Here is a 19,213-nt window from a genome sequence, read left to right on the forward strand (position 1 = left end):
AGGATTCTCTTTCAAAGCCCTTTGAGGGAGTGTGGCTCTGCTAACACCTTGAGTTTGGACTCCTAGACTCCAGAACTATGAGAGTTTGTAGTAATCCAAATACTCCTTCTTCAGTGAAGACTTATTTTTTTGAGACAGGGTCTCACTATGTTGTGTTGCCCAAGCTGGCCTCAATCTCATGGGCTCAAGAGATTTTCCCGTTTTAGCCTCCCAAGTGGCTGGGACTACAGGGGCATGCCACTGCACACGGCTATTTTTATTGAAGGAATTATGTTTCTCTCTACAGAATACATATTTTGGAGTCAAGAGATAGCCAAGAACCAGGGCTAACCTGAGGCAGGGACTGATACTTGTGGGAACATCATTCAGCACCCTTCACAGCCTTTCTCAACTGGGGTTCCTCAACACCAGAACATGACCTGAGAGGCTGTTTTTTCACTTCTCCTGAAGTCACTACGTGTCTGGTAAACATTATGATGGGAAACATGCTCTGAAAGAGGGGTATCAGCAAGGAGTGTCAAAGTGCAGAAGAAGAAACCTGGCTGGCCTCTGCCTTCCTAGAGCAGGCAACGCTAGAACTCAATCTTGAAGGCTGAGCTGTTCAACAAGCAAATAAAGAGGAAAAGATAATGGGGAGACTCTGGAAGGTTCAAGTAGGGAAATGACATTAAAAGGTCACAGTTGTTACCCTCTGGTATTTCTTCAAGGGTTTTGTAAAAATCATTTGATTAAACGAGAAAATGGACTGAAGTAAGGAAGAAAAAGTTGGTGAGCCAAGAGCTCTACTGATGGTTCAGATGGGAAATTATGAGGGCTCAAACACAGTCAGCGAAGTGGGAATAAGGATGGCAAAATACACTCTAGACCAGTACTATCCAACAGAACTTCCTGTACAGACGGAAATGTTCTAGAGTGGCGCTATCTGCTATGGTAGCCTGGTGCCACACATGGCTGTAAGCACTTGCAATGTGCCTGGTGTACTCAAGGAACTGAATTTTTAATTGTATTGTATTTTACTTTATTTAAATTCAAATCTAAATGGTTGTACGTGGCTAGTAGCTACTGTACCCATCAGTGCAGTTCTAAAAATATTCAAGGAGGTGAAAAAACAAACAAACAAAACACCCAAACTTGTAGCTGGGGTGACTCAGTGGATCATGGAGTTACTTAGCAATGAGAAAGAAAAACATAAAGAGAAGCTGATCTTTTCAGAAAGAAATGACCAGAGCTGACAATGTCCGGAGCTGACAATGATGTCAGCTTTGGACATGCTGAATTTGAGAAAACAACTGGGTATGTAAGAGAGGGCTTATCAGTCAACAATTAGAGATGTAAGTTTGAAGGAAAGCAATTAGAACTGGATAGATAGATTTAGGAATGCTGGGCATGGATAAGGTCCAGGAAGGAGGTGTGGCAGTGTGGTGGGCAGAGTGCCTGTGTGGAGCTGGCAGAAGTGGAGGGTCAGTGGAGGACAGGGAGATGGGGACACCTTTTTCTCGGGGAGAAAAGGAAAGGAGGTGAGGACGGGCAATAACAAACGTGATTTGCAGACTGTCAGGGGAAGATGCGAAACAGGGACTCCCATCTGATGGCTTCTATTTTCTCTGCTAGGCATGAGGGGGGAATGTCAGAAATGAGAAAGGAGGCTGACCTAGGACTAAAAAAGAAAAAAAAAAAAGGAAGCTTACACAGCAGCACTGACAGCTCAGTTGAGCTCTCTTTGAAGATAGTAGACTGAGGAACACACTGTTTTCTTCCAACTCTAGAGACCTCATTAAAATAATAGTACAAAATAAAAAAGGATTAAAACCACAACGGAGATAAGAATGTGCTTGGGGCATTGGCTGAAACAAACTTTGGACACGTTCCTCAACGGCCAAGTGAAAAGAAGAGCACTGATGAAAGATACAGAATAAAAAAAGTCTATAATGTATACAAAGAGAGGCAGCTAGTCTACCCAGAAGGATGATGGCAGACTCTAATTCAGCTTTGGCGAGAGCAGGAAGGACAAGAATGAGAACAGAGGCTTTCAGAGGTTAACAGGTTGCAGCTATGTAACCGTATACAACAAATGAAACTTCCCAGCATATGACAGCTTCAGCTAAAGTCAACAGGTGCTCCTCCTATTAAAAATGCATAGAAATGCTGCATTAAAAAAGGAACAATGAGAAATAAATTCATTGCCAAGGTCAAAAGACAGCAAAATCTCCAGATGCCAGAAATGAGAAATAAGGCTGAAGGAGTTGCCAAGAGGTGGTGCCACCACAAGCCCAGGGGCTGTGAGCAGGGCATAGAATGAGAGCGTGGGAGGGAGGAGATGGAGGGCGCCTGCTAGTCTAGCTGCTTGAGCTGATCCCTCTGCCTCATGCCTGGAGCCTCTCTGCCCGACCCATAGGTGAAAAGCTGAAAGTGCTGTCCACAGAAGGAATCCTGAGGCTGTGCAGCGGAGTCAACATTCAGAAACCAAAACCCCAGACCAGTGGCACCTTTGGGTGTGAGGTCCAAATTTATACTATCTGCATACTGTGGGACTCCAAACTTGACATGAACACTGGAAACTGGTTTGGATTTTGCCAGGCCACCCACTGCCTCAGAAACTGCCTAATTTGTAAATCGCCCAGTATCAAGAGAGAACAGGAGACTTAAGCTTCCCATGACTGGGAGCCCAGGTCCACAAAGCTGCCAGACACAGACTGAGGACAACTAGAGAGAGCAAAAGATAAAACAAGAGAGCCAGCAGTCTGAATCAGGAGCTGAATTCACCCTAGGGGAAATGAAAATAAAGCAACTGGTAAACCACATCACAATAGGTACACTGAGGATCCTTAAAGAGATAAGGGGAATAATTTCCTTAAGATTAAGAAATAATGAAACAAAAATAGATACCAAATCTTAAAAGCCTTCTTGTGGGGCTAGGCACGGTGGCTTTGGTGGTAATCCCAACACTTTGGGAGGCCAAGGTGGGAAGGTTGCTTGAGCCCAGGAGTTTGAGACCAGCCTGGGCAATATTGCAAGACCCTGTCTCTACAACAACAACAACAACAAATTAGCCAGGAGTGGTGCGTGAGCCAGTAGTCCCAGCTACTCAGGAGGCTGAGGTGGGAGGATTGCTTGAGCCTGGGAGGTTGAGGCCATGGTGAGCTAGGAGGATCACACCACACTGGACTCCAGCCTGGGTGATGCAATGAGACTGAGACACACACACACACACACAGCCTTCGCATGGGATAGAGGCATCTCAGGTTCTGTGGGTCTGTGGGTGTTGTTCTGTTTCATTCACTACTGCATTGCCAACACCTTCAACAGGGACTGACACAGTCTCAATAAAATCTATTGAATGCCACTAAAAAACCTATCACCTTAAAATCTAATGCCTACTTAGAATATTGTGGTAGGCTGAATGATGGCCCCCAAAGGCATCCACACCCTAAACCCCGAGAACTGTGAATGTAGCCTTGTATGGCAAAAGGGAATTGAGATGGGTAGAGTATCATGGATCATCTAGGTGGACTCAGAAGTCACAAGACCCCTGTAAGAGGGAAACAAGAGTGCCAGAGTTAGAGCTCTGAAGATGCTATGCTGCTGGCTTGGGAGATGAAGTAAGGGGCGTAGTCAAAGGATGCAGGCTCCCTCTAGATGCTGGAAGTGACAAGGAAGTATATTCTCCCCTCCAGCCTCCAGAGAGATGCAGCCTTGCCGACACTTTCATTTTAGTGAATGAGATGCATTTTGGACTTCTGACCCCCTAGGACTGTAAGATGATAAATTTGTGTTGTCTTAAGTCACTAAGTTCATGATAATTTGTTACAGCAGCCACAGGAGATTACACAGCTATTATCAAGAGTGTGGGCAAAAATAAAGACCCTCTCAAAGATTAAGAATCTATCACCTATAGATCTTTGCTGAAAGAATTTCCTAAGAATACATGATTTTCAGTACCAAAAAAATTAAACCTGAGAAAAAGAATGGGATGAAAGAAACAATGGAAGTACAAGAGCTGACACGGATGTAGCTGGTGAAATACTCCTTTGCTGCTGTTGGGCGGATGGGCTGGCCAGCTTTCCCAAAAGCTGCCCTGGGGTACTTGGTCAAAGCAAGACTATACACACTCTGAGACTCAGCAGTTTCACTCCTGGACATGTGATCCTGAGTAATTCCCACCAGGCCGGAGGAGACATGTGCAAGGGACTATGCCCCAGAGCATTGTTTGTGGTCACGGGAAATGGGAAGCAATTTGATTGTCAGCTGCTGTAAATGCAATAGGTGGGTCACTACAGAATGCTAGATGTCCTTAGACACACAGGACCAGATGTACACACAGCCATATGGACAAACCTTAAAATCAGAGTGCTGAGGAGAAAAACATAAGAGAAGGCGACAGCACAATAACATTTAAATAAATTAAAAGTAATGCAAAACACTATCTTAGGACATGCACAAAATGGGGGGAAGGGGATGGGATATTATATGGGATAAATTATTTGCAAGGAATAAATTAAAGGAGGGACCAGTGAATGTGACTAGTGAATATAATTATCTTCTCTCTCTGTCCTGAGTGCCAAATTACAACAAAAGCCAGGTATGGTGGTGGCACCTGTAGTCCCAGCTACTCAGGCAGCTTGCTACGCAGGAGGATCGCTTAGCTTAGAATTCAAGGGTTGAGCGCACTGTGATTACACCTGTCAATAGCACACTGCATTCCAGCCTGGGCAACATAGCCAGATCCCATATCTATCTTATCTATCTATCTATCTATCTATCTATCTATTGATCTCTCTTTCTCTCTCTCTCTCAATCAATCCAAAAGAAAGTAAATGATGCAAGCCAGGAGCATGAGGGATTAGGCAGAGTGGGAAAGTGAGATGTTGGGGGGATTTGGCCCTAGAGCTGTCAAACACAAAGAGTGTGCACAGAAGCAGGTTTCCAAAGTGGTAGGAAATTCCTTGGAAACGTGAGGCTAGCCAAGTATGAGACAGGTCAGCTATGCGGATGCTTCAATCTCTGAGTACAATTGTGGAAGCACAGACAAGAGTCAGCTGATGAAGTCATCTGTGAATGTGGCTCACAGATGAGTGACAAGCAGGAAGGCAAGGTGGCACCAGAGTCCTGAGCAGGATCAGAAACATTTTTATTAGCCATAAAAGAAAGAGCCTGTTCTGCTGATGATACGTAGCAGTGCTCACTGGGTAGTTGTAATTTCAGGCAATTAGGTTGTAATTCATAATTTCACTGTGTAATGGAGCTGGTTGAGATGAGATGATTCCCACACTATAGAATGGTGAGAATCACTAGGCTGGGAAAGCTCTACTTAATGAGCTTCATGCAGTTATTCCCTGTGTAGTTTTTGGAAAGCTGCTATCTCGAAGTCCAGGGTTTGTAGATATTTTGCCAAGAACCACACCTCTTATTGGAGATTTTATATGATTTTTCTTAGAGCCCTCAAATAATCAGAATCTATTTACAGCAAATATTTATTTCTTTCTATAAATCAAATTTACATGGTGTTTCAGGATAGTGGTATTTTATTGTTAATGGCAATTTTGACTAGATGGAAACAGAAGAGAGAGATCACAAAATAGAAGCAGAAAACATCCAACAGCATTTCCATCTCTCGGTAAGTTTGATAAGTGTGCTATTTTCTCTTTTGTTTTATAGCCCACTAAAGTACCTGGATGTGTTATAAAAACGGTCGCATCGGAAAAGGCCAGCATTTTGGCAATCTTCCTTTTTTTTTTTTTTTTTTTTGAGACAGAATCTCACACGTCGCCTAGGCTGGTGTGCAGTGGCGTGATCACGGCTTGCTGCAACCTCTGCCTCCAGGGTTCAAGCGATTTTCCTGCCTCAGCCTCCCAAGCAGCTAGAATTACAGGTGCCCACCACCACACCTGGCTAATTTTTTGTATTTTTAGTACAGACGGGGTTTCACTATGTTGGCCAGGCTGGTCTTGAACTCCTGACCTTGTGATCCACCAGCCTCAGCCTCCCAAAGTGCTGGGATTACAGGCATGAGCCACCACTCCCGGCCAATCTTCCTAATTTCTTACCAGCTTTTTGAAAAATTGAGTCAGCTTCTTTCATGACAGCCAAGAGCTAGCCTTGAAGCAGCCCGGCCTCCTCATAGGTACATGAGGCTGGGGTGAGTAAGCAAATACTGGTGCCCACAGCAGGAGTTGCCTCACAATCTCCGTGGCTCAAGTGTGTGTAAGGCCCTCGTGAAGTAACTGGGAGCTGTGTCCATGGAAGAGGTCAAAGAACCAGGGTTCTGGGGATTCTCTGCCTTGGATTCCCCCTAAAACTCCCTCAGTCTACAGAAAGGAGGGGAACACAACACTGGACTCAGGTCAAGGTAAAAGCATGCATACCACCAGCTTCCTATTTTCTGCAACAAGCTCAGTGTACCTTCATGTAGCATTAGAATGCCAGGAGAGTGGGTCTGTGAAACCCTAAGGAATCTGGCCCCCATGTTGCTGTAACAGAGGACGTTTTACCCACTGTTGGTCTGTATGGGAGTGGGGCTAGGATGAGGACAAGGGTGGACAGAAGGCTACAGGAAAGTGGTCTAAACAACAGAACAATGACAACTGCCTCCCCTAGTAAGGCCACCAGATCCCAAATTTTGGTACCAAGAGTTAACATCAACGTAGACTTGGGCAAGATTGTTAAAGCTTTTGTGGGCCTCTGTTTTCCCATCTCTAAAAAGGGTATAATAATAGTATCTATCAGCTAGGATTCTGGAGCAGATTAAACAAAATGCGCATAAATCATCACCCATCACAAATAAGTGTTTGAAATATGTTCTGGGCTATTATCATAATTTAGGTTTTCAAAATTATTTATTTTTAGAGACAGGGTCTTGCTATTACCCAGGCTGGAGTACAATGGTGTGATCACAGCTCACTGCAGACTTGATCACCTGGGCTCAAGCCATCTTCCCACCTCAGCCCCTGAGTAGCTGGGACTATGGGTGCACACCATCACACTTGGCTAATTAAAAAAAAAAAAAAAAATTTTTTTTTTGGTAGAACAGAGGTCTTGCTATGTTACCCAGGCTGGTGATGTAGGCTTTGAGTAGGTTCTGCTTTGCCTTTAGAGGTATCTGATTTTAATCTGGGGGGTGTCTAGTCTGAGAGGAGTTCAGTCTGCAAATATTCACAGAATGTCAATACTATCAATATTATTAACAGAGCTTTTCTTAAAAATAAGCCCTACTGAGCTTGCACTGGTAAGTGGCTCCCTGTGGAAGTGATTTCCTTCATGGGGTGAGCTGGGGGACTTGGCACCGGGCCAGGCAGTGCCTCCATGCCTTGGGAGCCCCGGGGTGCCTGTACCCTGGTGGACTCCACCCTCCCTCCACTTCTAGCTCAAATGACTCTGGTGAAGGGACAGTGCAGGGCAGGCTCCACATAGCAGGCAGCTTCCCCAGCAGACGCCGGGCTTATCACTGCTATATGGTGGGCCCAGGAGGAGCAGGCCGGGCATGAGGAGAAGGCAGAAAGCCTGTAGCTCTTTCTCTCAGTTCACCTGCAGAGGGGAAGTAGAGGACACTTGGAGAAGCTCTTGGCCCATGTCCAGTGGGTGACCAAAGGACACTGCCTCTCCCTTCCTTGTCTCCAAGTGCTGACCACAATCATGATGTGGGGGAGTGTGCCAGGGTGCTACACCCCATTCACTGACTCTAGCTCATGGAAAGGCCTGGGCACACATCCTCTCAAAGAGCTTCCCAATGATTCTGACACACATGTGTGGGGTCACCACAAGATGGATGAGTGAAACTGCCTGTTTCTCTGCAACTCTGATTCACGGCCATGCCCGGCTGGTATCATGGTCAAAGCATGTAAATCAGCTGCATCAGAAACTTGTACTGTTGAACATCCACATGTTCCTCCATGTTCCTAAGCCCCTTTATGGTTAGGTAAAGCCATCTGCCTAGTTCTGGTCAACAGGCAGGGCGCAGAAGCATTTAAATGCTGTGGTGGGAGCCTTTGAGTGGGCTCTTAGGTGGTGGACGGCCAACAGTCTGAGTTTCTGAGTGAATGTATGGATCAGAGACGTGCACCTGTCCCCTAACCTGCATTGAACATATGGTGCAGGCAAGAAACAATGTGCCATGCCACTGAGATTTGGGGAGTGAACCTGTTATTGCAGAAAAATCTAGCCTCATGCTGACTAATATACCAGCCATACAAAAGAAGAGCCACCTGAGCCTCCCATGTGGAAGGAGCACACTGAAGCCAGACCTGGCTCCTCTCAGCTCCCTCCCATGCAGCTAGATGAGAGCTGGGGAGAGCTGAGAGGAGTGGTGTTGAGACAGGACTTGTTTTTAAAGAACTTTTATGAATTTAAACTCAGCTAATATTGGCATCCTCTTCCTTATCCCGAAAAGAAATTCCCATGAAGAAATGGAACAAATAAGAAATGAACAAAGTTCCATAAAGGACAAAAAAGAAGACTCAGCTTATATGTGAATATCAAACCATTAAAAGCTGTGAGATACAGATCATTCTCTATAATCCATACTTTTTTGTTTTTGCTTAATTTGAAAATTAAAGAGGACAAAGAAGAAAAAAAGCAATCACATAGTTCCACTGCCCAGATTTAACCTGTTAATACTTTAGCATATCAGTGTTCTATTTCTATGTATATACTTCTGCATATTAAAAATTATATAACGACATGAATACATTCATTAAAAACATAAATTAGAACATTATAGAGAAGTTTAAGGTCCCTTTGAGGCCAATACAACATATTACCATTATGATGTTGGTTTATATTTTTCTGGTCTATTTTCAATATTTTTATATACACACGTATGAATATCTATGAAATGGAAATTTATACAGCTATAAATTCATAATAAATATAAAGTACTATTTTGCAGTCTGCATTTTCTCTTTATAGCCCTGTCTCAAGAAAAGCAACACCGAGGGGAGGTAGGGTGGGACCAGCTCAGATGGGACCATGGCCAAATGAGGCTAAAAGAGATGTGAGGGAAAACACAGATGTCTCTTTATTTAACCTCTGTAAGATCACAACACTTACACTTCCAGGCTGGTCTCAAACTCCTGGGCTCAAGCAATCCTCCTGCCTCGGCCTCCCAGAGTGCTAGAAGTATAAACGTGAGCCACTGCACCTGGCCGAGGGTGACTTTTATTTGGTTCAAAATAGCATGTCTACTTGTCTCTTGAATTTACTGTGGCAATGAAACCAGAAGCCAGACACCCAGGATGAGAGAGGCCCAGGAGAGACAGATGGAACTCATTCCAAGACATGCAGAAAATACCCAGGTAGAGCACAGTGTGTAAAGAAGAAATTGTTAACACCTTATGACATGAACATGCAGAATTCTGTAATTCTGAAGAATTTCTAGAAAATCTCAGAAGGAACTTATGTGGCCGATTTGTGTTCAAGTCTATGATTCAGCGGGACACAGTTTCATGTGCCTGTGGTCATATCAAGTTTGCTTTGCCAAACACATTGGGGAAAGCGCTGATTACTTTTGCCACATCATGGCTGACTTAAACAATGTAGCTAAAAAAATGGGAACAATGTGGAGAAAGTGGTTCCTGCCATCACACGACTCTCTGGGGAGCTCTCAGGGCACTCTCTGTGTTTACCTGTCCCCACCACTTGACATACACCTTTGCAATGATCTGTTTACATGCCTGTCTCCTCAGCATCCTTGAAGCCAGGGACTGTGTCCTGTTCATCACTGTAACCCCTCTGTCTGGCACAGAGATGACCAATCATGTTTGTGAAATGAATGAATGAAGAATAAAGTACTTCCTTTATAGAGTAATTCTCCCTTGCCTACATTAAGCCCAATTCTTTATGTGTGAGGAAATACATGGTTATATTACAGAGCAAACGGAAATAAATGATTGCCTCATTCAATAATGAACTAGGACCAATAATAAAATTGCCTGTTGTTCCTTAGTTACTGCTCTGCCACTAGCCCAATTTGTTAACCGACTACATTAAAGATCTAATTTAATTAAATCTTGAACAAAGCTCAGAAGACCTACAGAGAGCACTTTGCTTAATTACAGGCATGGTTCAAGCACCAATCCTATTGATCTGGCCAGTTAAAATTCTATACAATGAATGTGGGCAAAGAAAAAAAGAAAAAGAAAGTGGCCCCAATTGCTCGTCAAGGAACTCTGATGAACTATGGATTCAGAGCTGCTACAAAGACAGCAAAGGCAAACCAGCCTTGTACTCTGTACTGTCACAGGATAAAAATAAAATGGTACCTCAGTCACTCTGCAGAGCTACACATCGTCAAGAACAGAAGACAATGACAACCACGAAGGACAGATCCCTCCTGAGGGAAATAAAGCACACTAGGTGGGTGGGTGAGTGATGGCTGGAAGAAGACTTTTGGCACTTAAAGTCTAGTAAACAGGCATTCAAATGCATCTAGTACACTTTTTGAGAGCTACACTCATCTTGAAATAAAAAGAAATAAATCCAATTCATGGTATGTACATAAATTCCTGAGAATATCTGTAGTTGAGGAAGAGATAAAAGTTAACATTATTTGAAGGTAACTGAAATAAAAATTATACAAAACTATACTAGTTGCACAAACTTATAAAAGGTAACAGATGTGACTGGAAGAAAGGCTTTGACTAAAATGTGTCTATGTGTGCAGGCCTGTATGTGTGTGTGTGTAATTATCCAATGTCCATGTTGGAGTTCTTCAAACATCTAAGGATTCCTATTTAAAAAAATGACAGGATGGTGTTCAACTTTCCATATCACTCAACAGGTAACTATAGATTTTACTCCAAAGAGCTACTACGAATTTTTTGAGCATTTACTATGTGCCAGACATCGCCTAACCACTTTACGAGTATTATCTAATTTTTGCTTTGGGTGCTATTATTGTCCCACTTCGTGGCAGAGTAAACTGAGGCACGGAGAGGTTAGGCAACCTGCCAAAGACTCGTGGTGACTTGGCAGGTCGGGCTATGCATGACCCAGGCAATCTGGCTCCAGAGCCCTGGTACCTAGTGTAGTGCCTCCGCACTGTGCTATTCTTAATACTGACCTCCAGAGTTGGAGAAAACACTGGAAAGTGGGAAAGGGGACTTTTTATTTTTTGCTAGTCCACCATGAAGGGCTGGCAAGTGAGAGAAGAAAATTCATTCTAAACCACAATATGTAATTACACCAAAGACCAACAATTTCCCTCACAAAACATGCACCATCAGAATGCACACACTAAGAGCAAGTACATACCTAATTAGGACATCAGTGATAATCATCGGGGAGTGTAACCCAGGAAATTACAGGTGGCGTGGGCTTTAGTGCTAAGCAAATTTCATCATGCTGCCCAGATAAAGCCTTTGCTGACTGGGATGATTTACACCTGCTGATGCAACTATGGAGACTGGCATCCGATATAGCTGCATACTGAAAATATGCTTATGCACGTGAGTTAAGACAAAATGATGTTCAGATATGAGAGGTAGTAGTGCCAGCCTTTTAATTATGACATTAGCACAAATGAAGAAGAGTTGATAACATTCAAAAATAGTAATTTCTTCCATATTTTTCAAATGAGGAAGAGTTGATAACATTCAAAAATAGTAATTTCTTCCGTTTTATATAATGGCAACTAAGAATACTTACAAATGGATTAAAAACAAAATGATGTACACATCCTGAGCTCGTTGAAGGATAGACGAGCAAGTTATTTACAAGGTCTTTTTTATGGCTAAGGTAGCAAGAGCAATGTTGAAGGATGATGAGACCCACTAGATGTATTTCTCCCTTTTTTTTTTTTTTTTTTGAGACAGAGTCTCCTTCTGTCACCCAGGCTGGAGTGCAGTGGTGCGATCTTGGCCCACTGCAACCCCCGCCTCCCAGGTTCAAGCATTCTCCTGCCTCAGCCTCTCAAGTAGCTGGGACTACAGGCACACAGCACCATGTCTGGCTAATTTTTGTAATTCTAGTGGAGACGGGGGTTTCATCATATTGGCCAGGCTGGTCTTGAACTCCTGACCTTGTGATCTGCCTGCCTCGGCCTCCCAAAGTGCTCGGATTACAGGCGTGAGCCACCGTGCCTGGCCAGTATTTTTCCCCTTCTAAGTCAACTTTATCTGGGTACAAAATTAGCAGTCAGAGCACAACTAGAAAACAAGCTTCTAATATTGCCAAGACCAAGAAAGAGAGTCAAGTAAGTCTAGTAATTCAAAGTGAAGTTCAGAGGGAAGTGTTTGATTGAGGAATTCATTGCTTCACCCCCAGTCCAATCACAGATCAAACTCACAGCCAAATACAGAAGTGCTTGTGGGTTCCTGGGATTAAAAACTTCATCTTGGAAAAACTGAGGCTTTAACAATTCTGCCGAACATTTCTAACCCGAAACATTAGCTCCTTCAGTAATGGATACATGTCCTAAACAACATGGTACTCAAACTAGGTCAGGCCCTAGGGTGAATAGCAGGAGTCACACATACACATCTGTAAACACAGAGACACACACATAACATGCACACTTAAACAGATGCACATACACACATACATACATGCACACAATGTACAAGATATGGCTATTTTAACTTCAGTAAGTCTGCACCAGGAGAGATGACATTCTATACTAGATTCAGTATAAGTAAATGAGAGCAGGTACAATAAAGCTAAATAAAATTTTATAGAAAAAAATTAAAAGGGGAAAATTCCGTTTTTTTTTCTAATTCTAAAGACTATTAGTTTATCCTAAAGAACATTTTAATTGAGCTTAGAAAAGATGTGCTTACCCTGGAAAGTTTAGAATCACTGCCCCGATGTAATTTTATCAACCAGTCAGATTTAAGATTCCAGAGAAAAGTGTTTGTTTTTTTTTTTTTTAAATCTTACCTCTATACCTTAGCAATTTCAAACTACTTTCAAGAAGGACCTCATAACAGGAAAGAGACAGTGATTCCCAAGATTACAAATGCCACAAAATTCTCACAGTGCCCCTGGTGCTATACACCAGCCTCTCTCAGCCCCATGCCCAGGAAGGGCCTGACCATTATGGATGCAGCATGCTCACCCTCCTCCGGAGCCGGTCCCGCTCTTCCCGGATGGCATTCATGGTGGCCTTAGTCCGGTTCAGTTCTTCCTCTTTGCTGCACAGCATGGCAGTCAGGCTCTCATTCTCTTCCCTGAGCCCAGCCAGCTCCTTCTCCCACCGAGACCTCTCTTCAGCCAGGTTGGGATACAGGTCCCGGCCAAGCACCCCCTCAATCTCCTCGACTGTCTGTAAAACACAGCCCCAAAGAAAAGTCAAGTAAGTTACCTTGGAGAAAGGGGATAGGAAGAAAATAGGCTGAACAGGAATAAATGTCCATAGAGGAGTGTGTTCTAGAACCGCTTTGTCATAGTGATCTTGACTACAGACACCCCAAAGTTATCCTGTCTCCAATTTCAGATGAGGCTCTGTCACTTGCCTGGGGTACAGTCTGTATTACCCGGCAACCTTCAGAGTAAGAAAAACAGTGAGTCCTCTCCTGGCAGCTGAGTCTGTCTGTGGTGCTAGCTGACACATCCACACAATGCTTATTTCCTTCACTTGAGTTCCAGAGTTGGTGGATACACACAACCAGGCAGAAGGCCATTTAGTGATCCTGGTAATGTGAGGACAAACATGAGGTTGTAAACTGCATACAAAATCTAACTTGAAGTTTCCTAAATTATAGGCCTCCCACGTGCCAACTCAGCGATAAGATAGGTCACATTACCATTTCCAGCTTTTAGTGCCACATCCAAATTCAGATGGTGCAAATGAGGTTCAGTCTCAAGATGTGAAAGACAAAAATAAACCTCATTGACACAGAAAAGAGGAAGCTCATTGTGGAGATTTCTAAGACAGCAGGGATTAAATTAATAACACAGCTTCAAAATTTAAAGGAAAATCTTAGTAGCACATAGTTTTAAAAAATTCATTTAAAAACATTTAATGGAGAAGAAACATGCATAATATTGGGAAAAAAAGGAAGAAGTCATTCTGCTTACTCTTATAAACTGTTCATTCACATTTACTGTCCTTTGAAAAAGGAAGCACAAACCAGTGGATAATGAAACAAGAGGGAGAATTACTATGAAGAGGTAGAAGGCAGTGAAGAGATGGAATAAGAAACAGAAGGCTGGCCGGGTGCAGTGGCTCACGCCTGTAATCCCAGCACTTGGGAGGCCCAGGCGGGTGGATCACCTGAAGTCAGGAGTTCAAGACCAGACTGACCTCAGGTGAAACCCTGTCTCTACTAAAAATACAAAATTTAGCCGGGCGTGGTGGCGCGCGCCTGTAATCCCAGCTACTTGGGAGGCTGAGGCAGGAGAATCGCTTGAATCTGGGAGGTGGAGGTTGCAGTGAGCTGAGATCATGCCACTGCACTCCAGCCTGGGCGACAGAGCAAGACTCCGTCTAAAAAAAAATAACAAAAAGAATAAAGAAAAGAAAAGAAACAGAACGCCTCCAATACTAAAAAACATAAGGGTACATCACTCTTGGATGCTCATGTCGGTTCTCAAATCTTGCTGCCCCTTTTCCCATGTGCTGCTTTGTCCTTCCTTTAAATCTGGAGACTCTCATCCTACTTGGCTCTGCTCCAGACCCTGTGGCTTTGTCCCTAGCTGGTTGGTAGAGGCCCTTGGCCTCCTCCTTCCCTCTCAACTCTGAGGCTGGGGCTAGACCCAAGTTGACATTACAATCAAATACAGGGCCAGGAGATTCCAGAGAAAGAAACACCAGCAATTGCTTCTCCCTGTCCTGAACCACATCAACTACATATTTGCAATTGAGATGAAGAAAGATGGAAAACCAGCAGTGTTACAAACATGCATCATGGTTTACCTTGTGACACCACAGTTCTTTTGTGCAATCCAGGATTCCTACTTATAGAAACTTGGGCCTGCATTTTCTCTTTATGGGCTCCTCCTAGACTTTTAAATTTGAATTGCTATGCCCAGGTCACTAAGTTACGTTGAAGGAATATAAAGATACCAGAGGCCTAGTATCAGTAAGCCTTGACTTTCCCATCATTCACAATGAGTTTGTGCAGATCCAACAAATTCCTGTCACCATCTCAAACAGCAAGAGGAATTGATGAATGCACTCCTGAAATCATATTCTAGAGGCCTTAGAGCTTTAACAAAACTTCCAAGCTAATCTTACAGCTTACAAGTGGCTCTATGATGAACCACTCTAAAATGACGTGGTTCAATACTAGCAGTCGAATGGTTTCCAAGTAAATTGTCCTTTTTACCGCAAAGCCAGTGAACCTGACTGCTGACATCATGACTTTTTCTGAAATAATTCAGCCCAACCAAAATTTCTAGAGCCCCCGCTTCTACACCGTGGCTCAATCTATTGTATGGCTCTCACGGAAACATTCATCCCTAGTAAGTATTTAAGAAAACTGCACTTCAAGAGAAGGATTGAACCATTTCCCTTTCAGAACATCAAAGGGCCTCACAGAGGGTGAGGAAGGTCTACCTTAATAGCCAGGTCACAGTGCTCACTGGCCGTGGTGAGCTGCTCAATGTGCCTGTCCACCTCGGCCACGGAGAGGCTGCAGCTGCTCTTCTTCCTGCCGCAGACGACATTCTCCAGCCCTGTCAGCACCCTCTGCAGTTCTGAGTTCAGGTCACTGCAGTTGTCTGCGAGTGAATGAAGACAAAATGTGTTACACAGGGCAACAAATGCTCTCTGTTTTGCTTACCATGAGGGACTTATTCAGGTAATGGGACGGCAATGGAGCCTGACATTTCAAAGTTCAACACCAGCCAGCCTAACCTCACAGGCACTGCCTCTGAGGCTTGGAGCCAATGCAAAGCTCTTTTTATTAAGGAGTTTCAGATGATGGTCATTTTCTGAATTCTCTTGTCTTTCACTCAAAGCAGCCACATCTTGAGTTTCTTTAGTAACAACAAAGAAATGCCCAGAAGAGGCTGTTGGCACTTTCAGAGCCTCTGGTCAACCTGTCTGCTCAGTCATTCAGACAAGCACTAACTGCAGAAAGATCCCATAACTTTACTAAATTTAACAAAAAGTCTCAGAATGAGCAGAGATGCTAGGTATTTTGAAAAACAGAAACTGTGTAAGAGATAGTCCTTGCCCTCAATGAGCCTAAAACCAAGAACTTTTCCATGATAGAACCAATCAATATGCTCCACTGTTGCAATTTAATCCATGTTCTTTCATCAGGGGGAAAAATAAACTGTTCTAACAAATTCTTCATTGTTCTCCACATAAGGCAACCAATTCTAATAATTTGATTTTGACTTAAAAACTTGGGTTGCTTTGAACCGCTGGACATCCAGGGCCTGGTCAGAGAAATAAAAAATAATTATAATGTGACTCAGATGTATCTTAGAAGACAATTTTGTTGGGAAAAAAACTCCCCTTAAAGTCAAATACAAATTTTGTAACCTGCTGTTTTGGATTCTGTCTATCGCCACGGCATTCAATTATTGTTGCAGGGCAGATGCTGACTGATTACATGTAATCTTTCAGAGTACATTCTTCACCTACGTCCAGCCTAACCCTGCATGAAAATTGCTCAGTGTCTTCCATTTTCTTCTTCTCTCCTGCATGCTTCTCACCACAGGTTCCATGTACTAAAATGGTTGACTGCTTTTGGGACTTACCTTTGGAAGACTTCAAGAAAACTCTTGGCACAACAGGAACAGGACTTCTCAGAATGTTTTAGTCAACCTCATCTGGTTGCCTCTATATGTAAATTACCTAAATCTAGAGAGATCAGCCTAAGGCTTTCACTCCAACCAATACACACAACTACTCTACCTACTTCTCAAACCTGTTCCTCCCCGATCTCTCCCATCTCCATGAATGGCACCCCTATCCACCCAGTTACTCAGGTGAGCTCTGAGGCAACCTTCTATGCCTTTGTCTGACATACTAAATCCAATTCATCTTGTGACCACAACCTCCAAAACTTATCCTCAAACTGACCTCTTATTACCATCTCTACTGACACCATCCTGCTCTAAACCATCATCATCTCTCAACTGGACCACTGTAACAATCTCCTGCCTCTACTCTCCACGCGGTCACCAAAGTGAGCCTCCTAAAAGCGCAGATCAGAACAAGTTATTTTCCTAGTTCAAACTGTCTAATGGCTTCCCATCAACATTCATATAAAGTCCCAACTCCTTACCAGAGCCTGTAAAACTCTGCATGATCAAGACTGATGTGCTCAGTTCAGGCTGCACCATGTCCCTGGGGAGCTTTTATAAACTACGGATGCCCAGGCCCCACCCCAGACCAATTAAATCACAATCTCTGGGGGTGGGGCTTGCACAATGGCAACTTTAGGTTCCTCAGGTAATTCTAACGTGCAGTCAGAGTGAGAACCACTGATCTGATCTTGCCTCACCCATCCACCTTCCCCTGTTCACTATGCTCCATTCACACTCCTTCCCCTCATTCACTATGCCCCATTCACACTCCTTCCCCTCATTCACTATGCCCCATTCACACTCCTTCCCCTCATTCACTGTGCTCCATTCACACTCCTGGCCTTCTTTTTTCCCCCTGGAATATGCCAAACTCCTGTCTGCTCCACAGGTTCCTTTTCCTTTGCTGTTTCCTTTGTCTAGGCTGATTTTTTAAAATTTTAATTAAAAAAAAATACAACGTTTTTAGAGACAGGGTCTTGCTCTGTTGCACAGGCTGGAGTACAATCCTGTGGAGTACAGGCAGGGGTACAATCCTAGCTCACTAAAGCTTTAAACTCTTGGGTTCAACCTATCCTCCCACCTCAGCCTCCCAAGTAGCTGGGACTACAGGTACACATGACCACAATCAGCTCATATTTTTATTTTTGTGTAGAGACAGGGTCTATGTTGCCTGTCTCAAACTTTTGGCCATAAGCGATCCTCCTGCCACAGGCTTCCAAAGTCCTGAGATAATTGACATGAGCCACCATGCCTGGCCAACCAAATTTCTACATATTGTTCAGCTCTCAGCTCAAATGCTATCTCCCCAACAAGCTCTTCCCTATCTAAAGCATGGAGTTTCACCTCCTCCCTTGCCCATTCCCTATCTTCTTATCCTATTTTTTTCATGGCAATTATCACTATCTGATCTGACTTACATGTTTGTTTTCTCTCCTCTACTAAACATAAGTTCCAGGAAAGAAGGGACTTTGATCTTCCTCACCATTTGTATCTCCAACAGAGAATAGGGTAGGCGGTCAAATATTATTTTTTAAATGGGCAAAGAGAAACACCACATCATCATTTATTTAATAGACAGGAAGGCTATAAACAGACTCAATTGCAGCATGTTTTTCTTTTTTCTTTTCTTTTTTTTTTTTTTTTGAGATGGAGTCTCGCTCTGTCTCCCAGGCTGGAGTGCAGTGGTGCAATCTCAGCTCACTGCAACCTCCACCTCCCGGGTTCAAGTGATTCTCCTATCTCAGCCTCCCGAGTAGCTTGGATTACAGGCATGCACCACCACACCTAGCTAATTTTTATATTTTTAGTGGAGACAGGGTTTCACCATGTTGGCCAGGCTAGTCTCGAACTCCTGACCTCAGTGCTTTTGTTCCTTGTTATGGACCTCAACCTGAGCTGCTAAGAACTAGGATGCTCATCACTGCAGAGGCCCTCTGGAGATGGAGGCAGGTGGACACCAACTGGAGGCAAAGGACCCAAGTGAGGAGCAGAACAACTCAGAGACCACACCAACCAGCCTCTGAATGACCACATACCCTCTGGTGCAGGTCTCCTGGTATCCAGAGCTGGTGTGAATCCACTGTCTTGAGTTATGTGCATTAAGTGCTCATGAGTGAGATGTTCATGAAATATTCAGACATTCTGTGCTGACTTCCCTAGCGCAGGTCCACCTGATGCAATAATGACACTGGACATGCCTGCTGAGGGGCTCTCACAGCAGAGCCGGAGTGGTGGCAACAGGCTGCTTCCTGAGGGTGCTGGGTTACAGGGAGCAGGAAGAGGGGCTAGGCATGTGACCAGTATTTCCTTCTCATACTTAAATTGGGCAGTTGCCGAGCCCTGACTCAGGCCAGAGCAGAGTGCAAAGATGAATAAGAGACTGACCTTAACTGTGAGAGACCCCCAGAAGTACAAGGCCACTGCCCCACCTCTCTGCTGCCCACCACTACTGTAAGGAAAGTAACCATAGAGGCCAGGCGCAGTGGCTCACTCCTGTAATCACAGCACTTTGGGAGGCCGA

The 19,213-nt window shown here is 43.9% G+C and overlaps 1 protein-coding gene across 6 annotated transcripts in view; it reads right to left on the minus strand.

Moving 5' to 3' along the window:
- Positions 1-19,213, minus strand: part of MCC (MCC regulator of WNT signaling pathway) — a 481,477-nt gene that overhangs the window by 73,595 nt on the left and 388,669 nt on the right. For all 6 annotated transcript variants that reach the window (XM_055387455.2, XM_004042362.5, XM_055387453.2 and 3 more), the window contains 2 exons: positions 15,488-15,651; positions 13,046-13,252 (listed from right to left, as the gene is read on the minus strand). In XM_055387455.2, the coding sequence (XP_055243430.1) occupies positions 13,046-13,252; positions 15,488-15,651 (371 nt within the window). The remainder of the gene's footprint in view (positions 1-13,045; positions 13,253-15,487; positions 15,652-19,213) is intronic.

The sequence above is a fragment of the Gorilla gorilla genome, chromosome 4, assembly GCF_029281585.2.
Source record: "Gorilla gorilla gorilla isolate KB3781 chromosome 4, NHGRI_mGorGor1-v2.1_pri, whole genome shotgun sequence".
NCBI classification, from domain to species: Eukaryota; Metazoa; Chordata; class Mammalia; order Primates; family Hominidae; genus Gorilla; species Gorilla gorilla.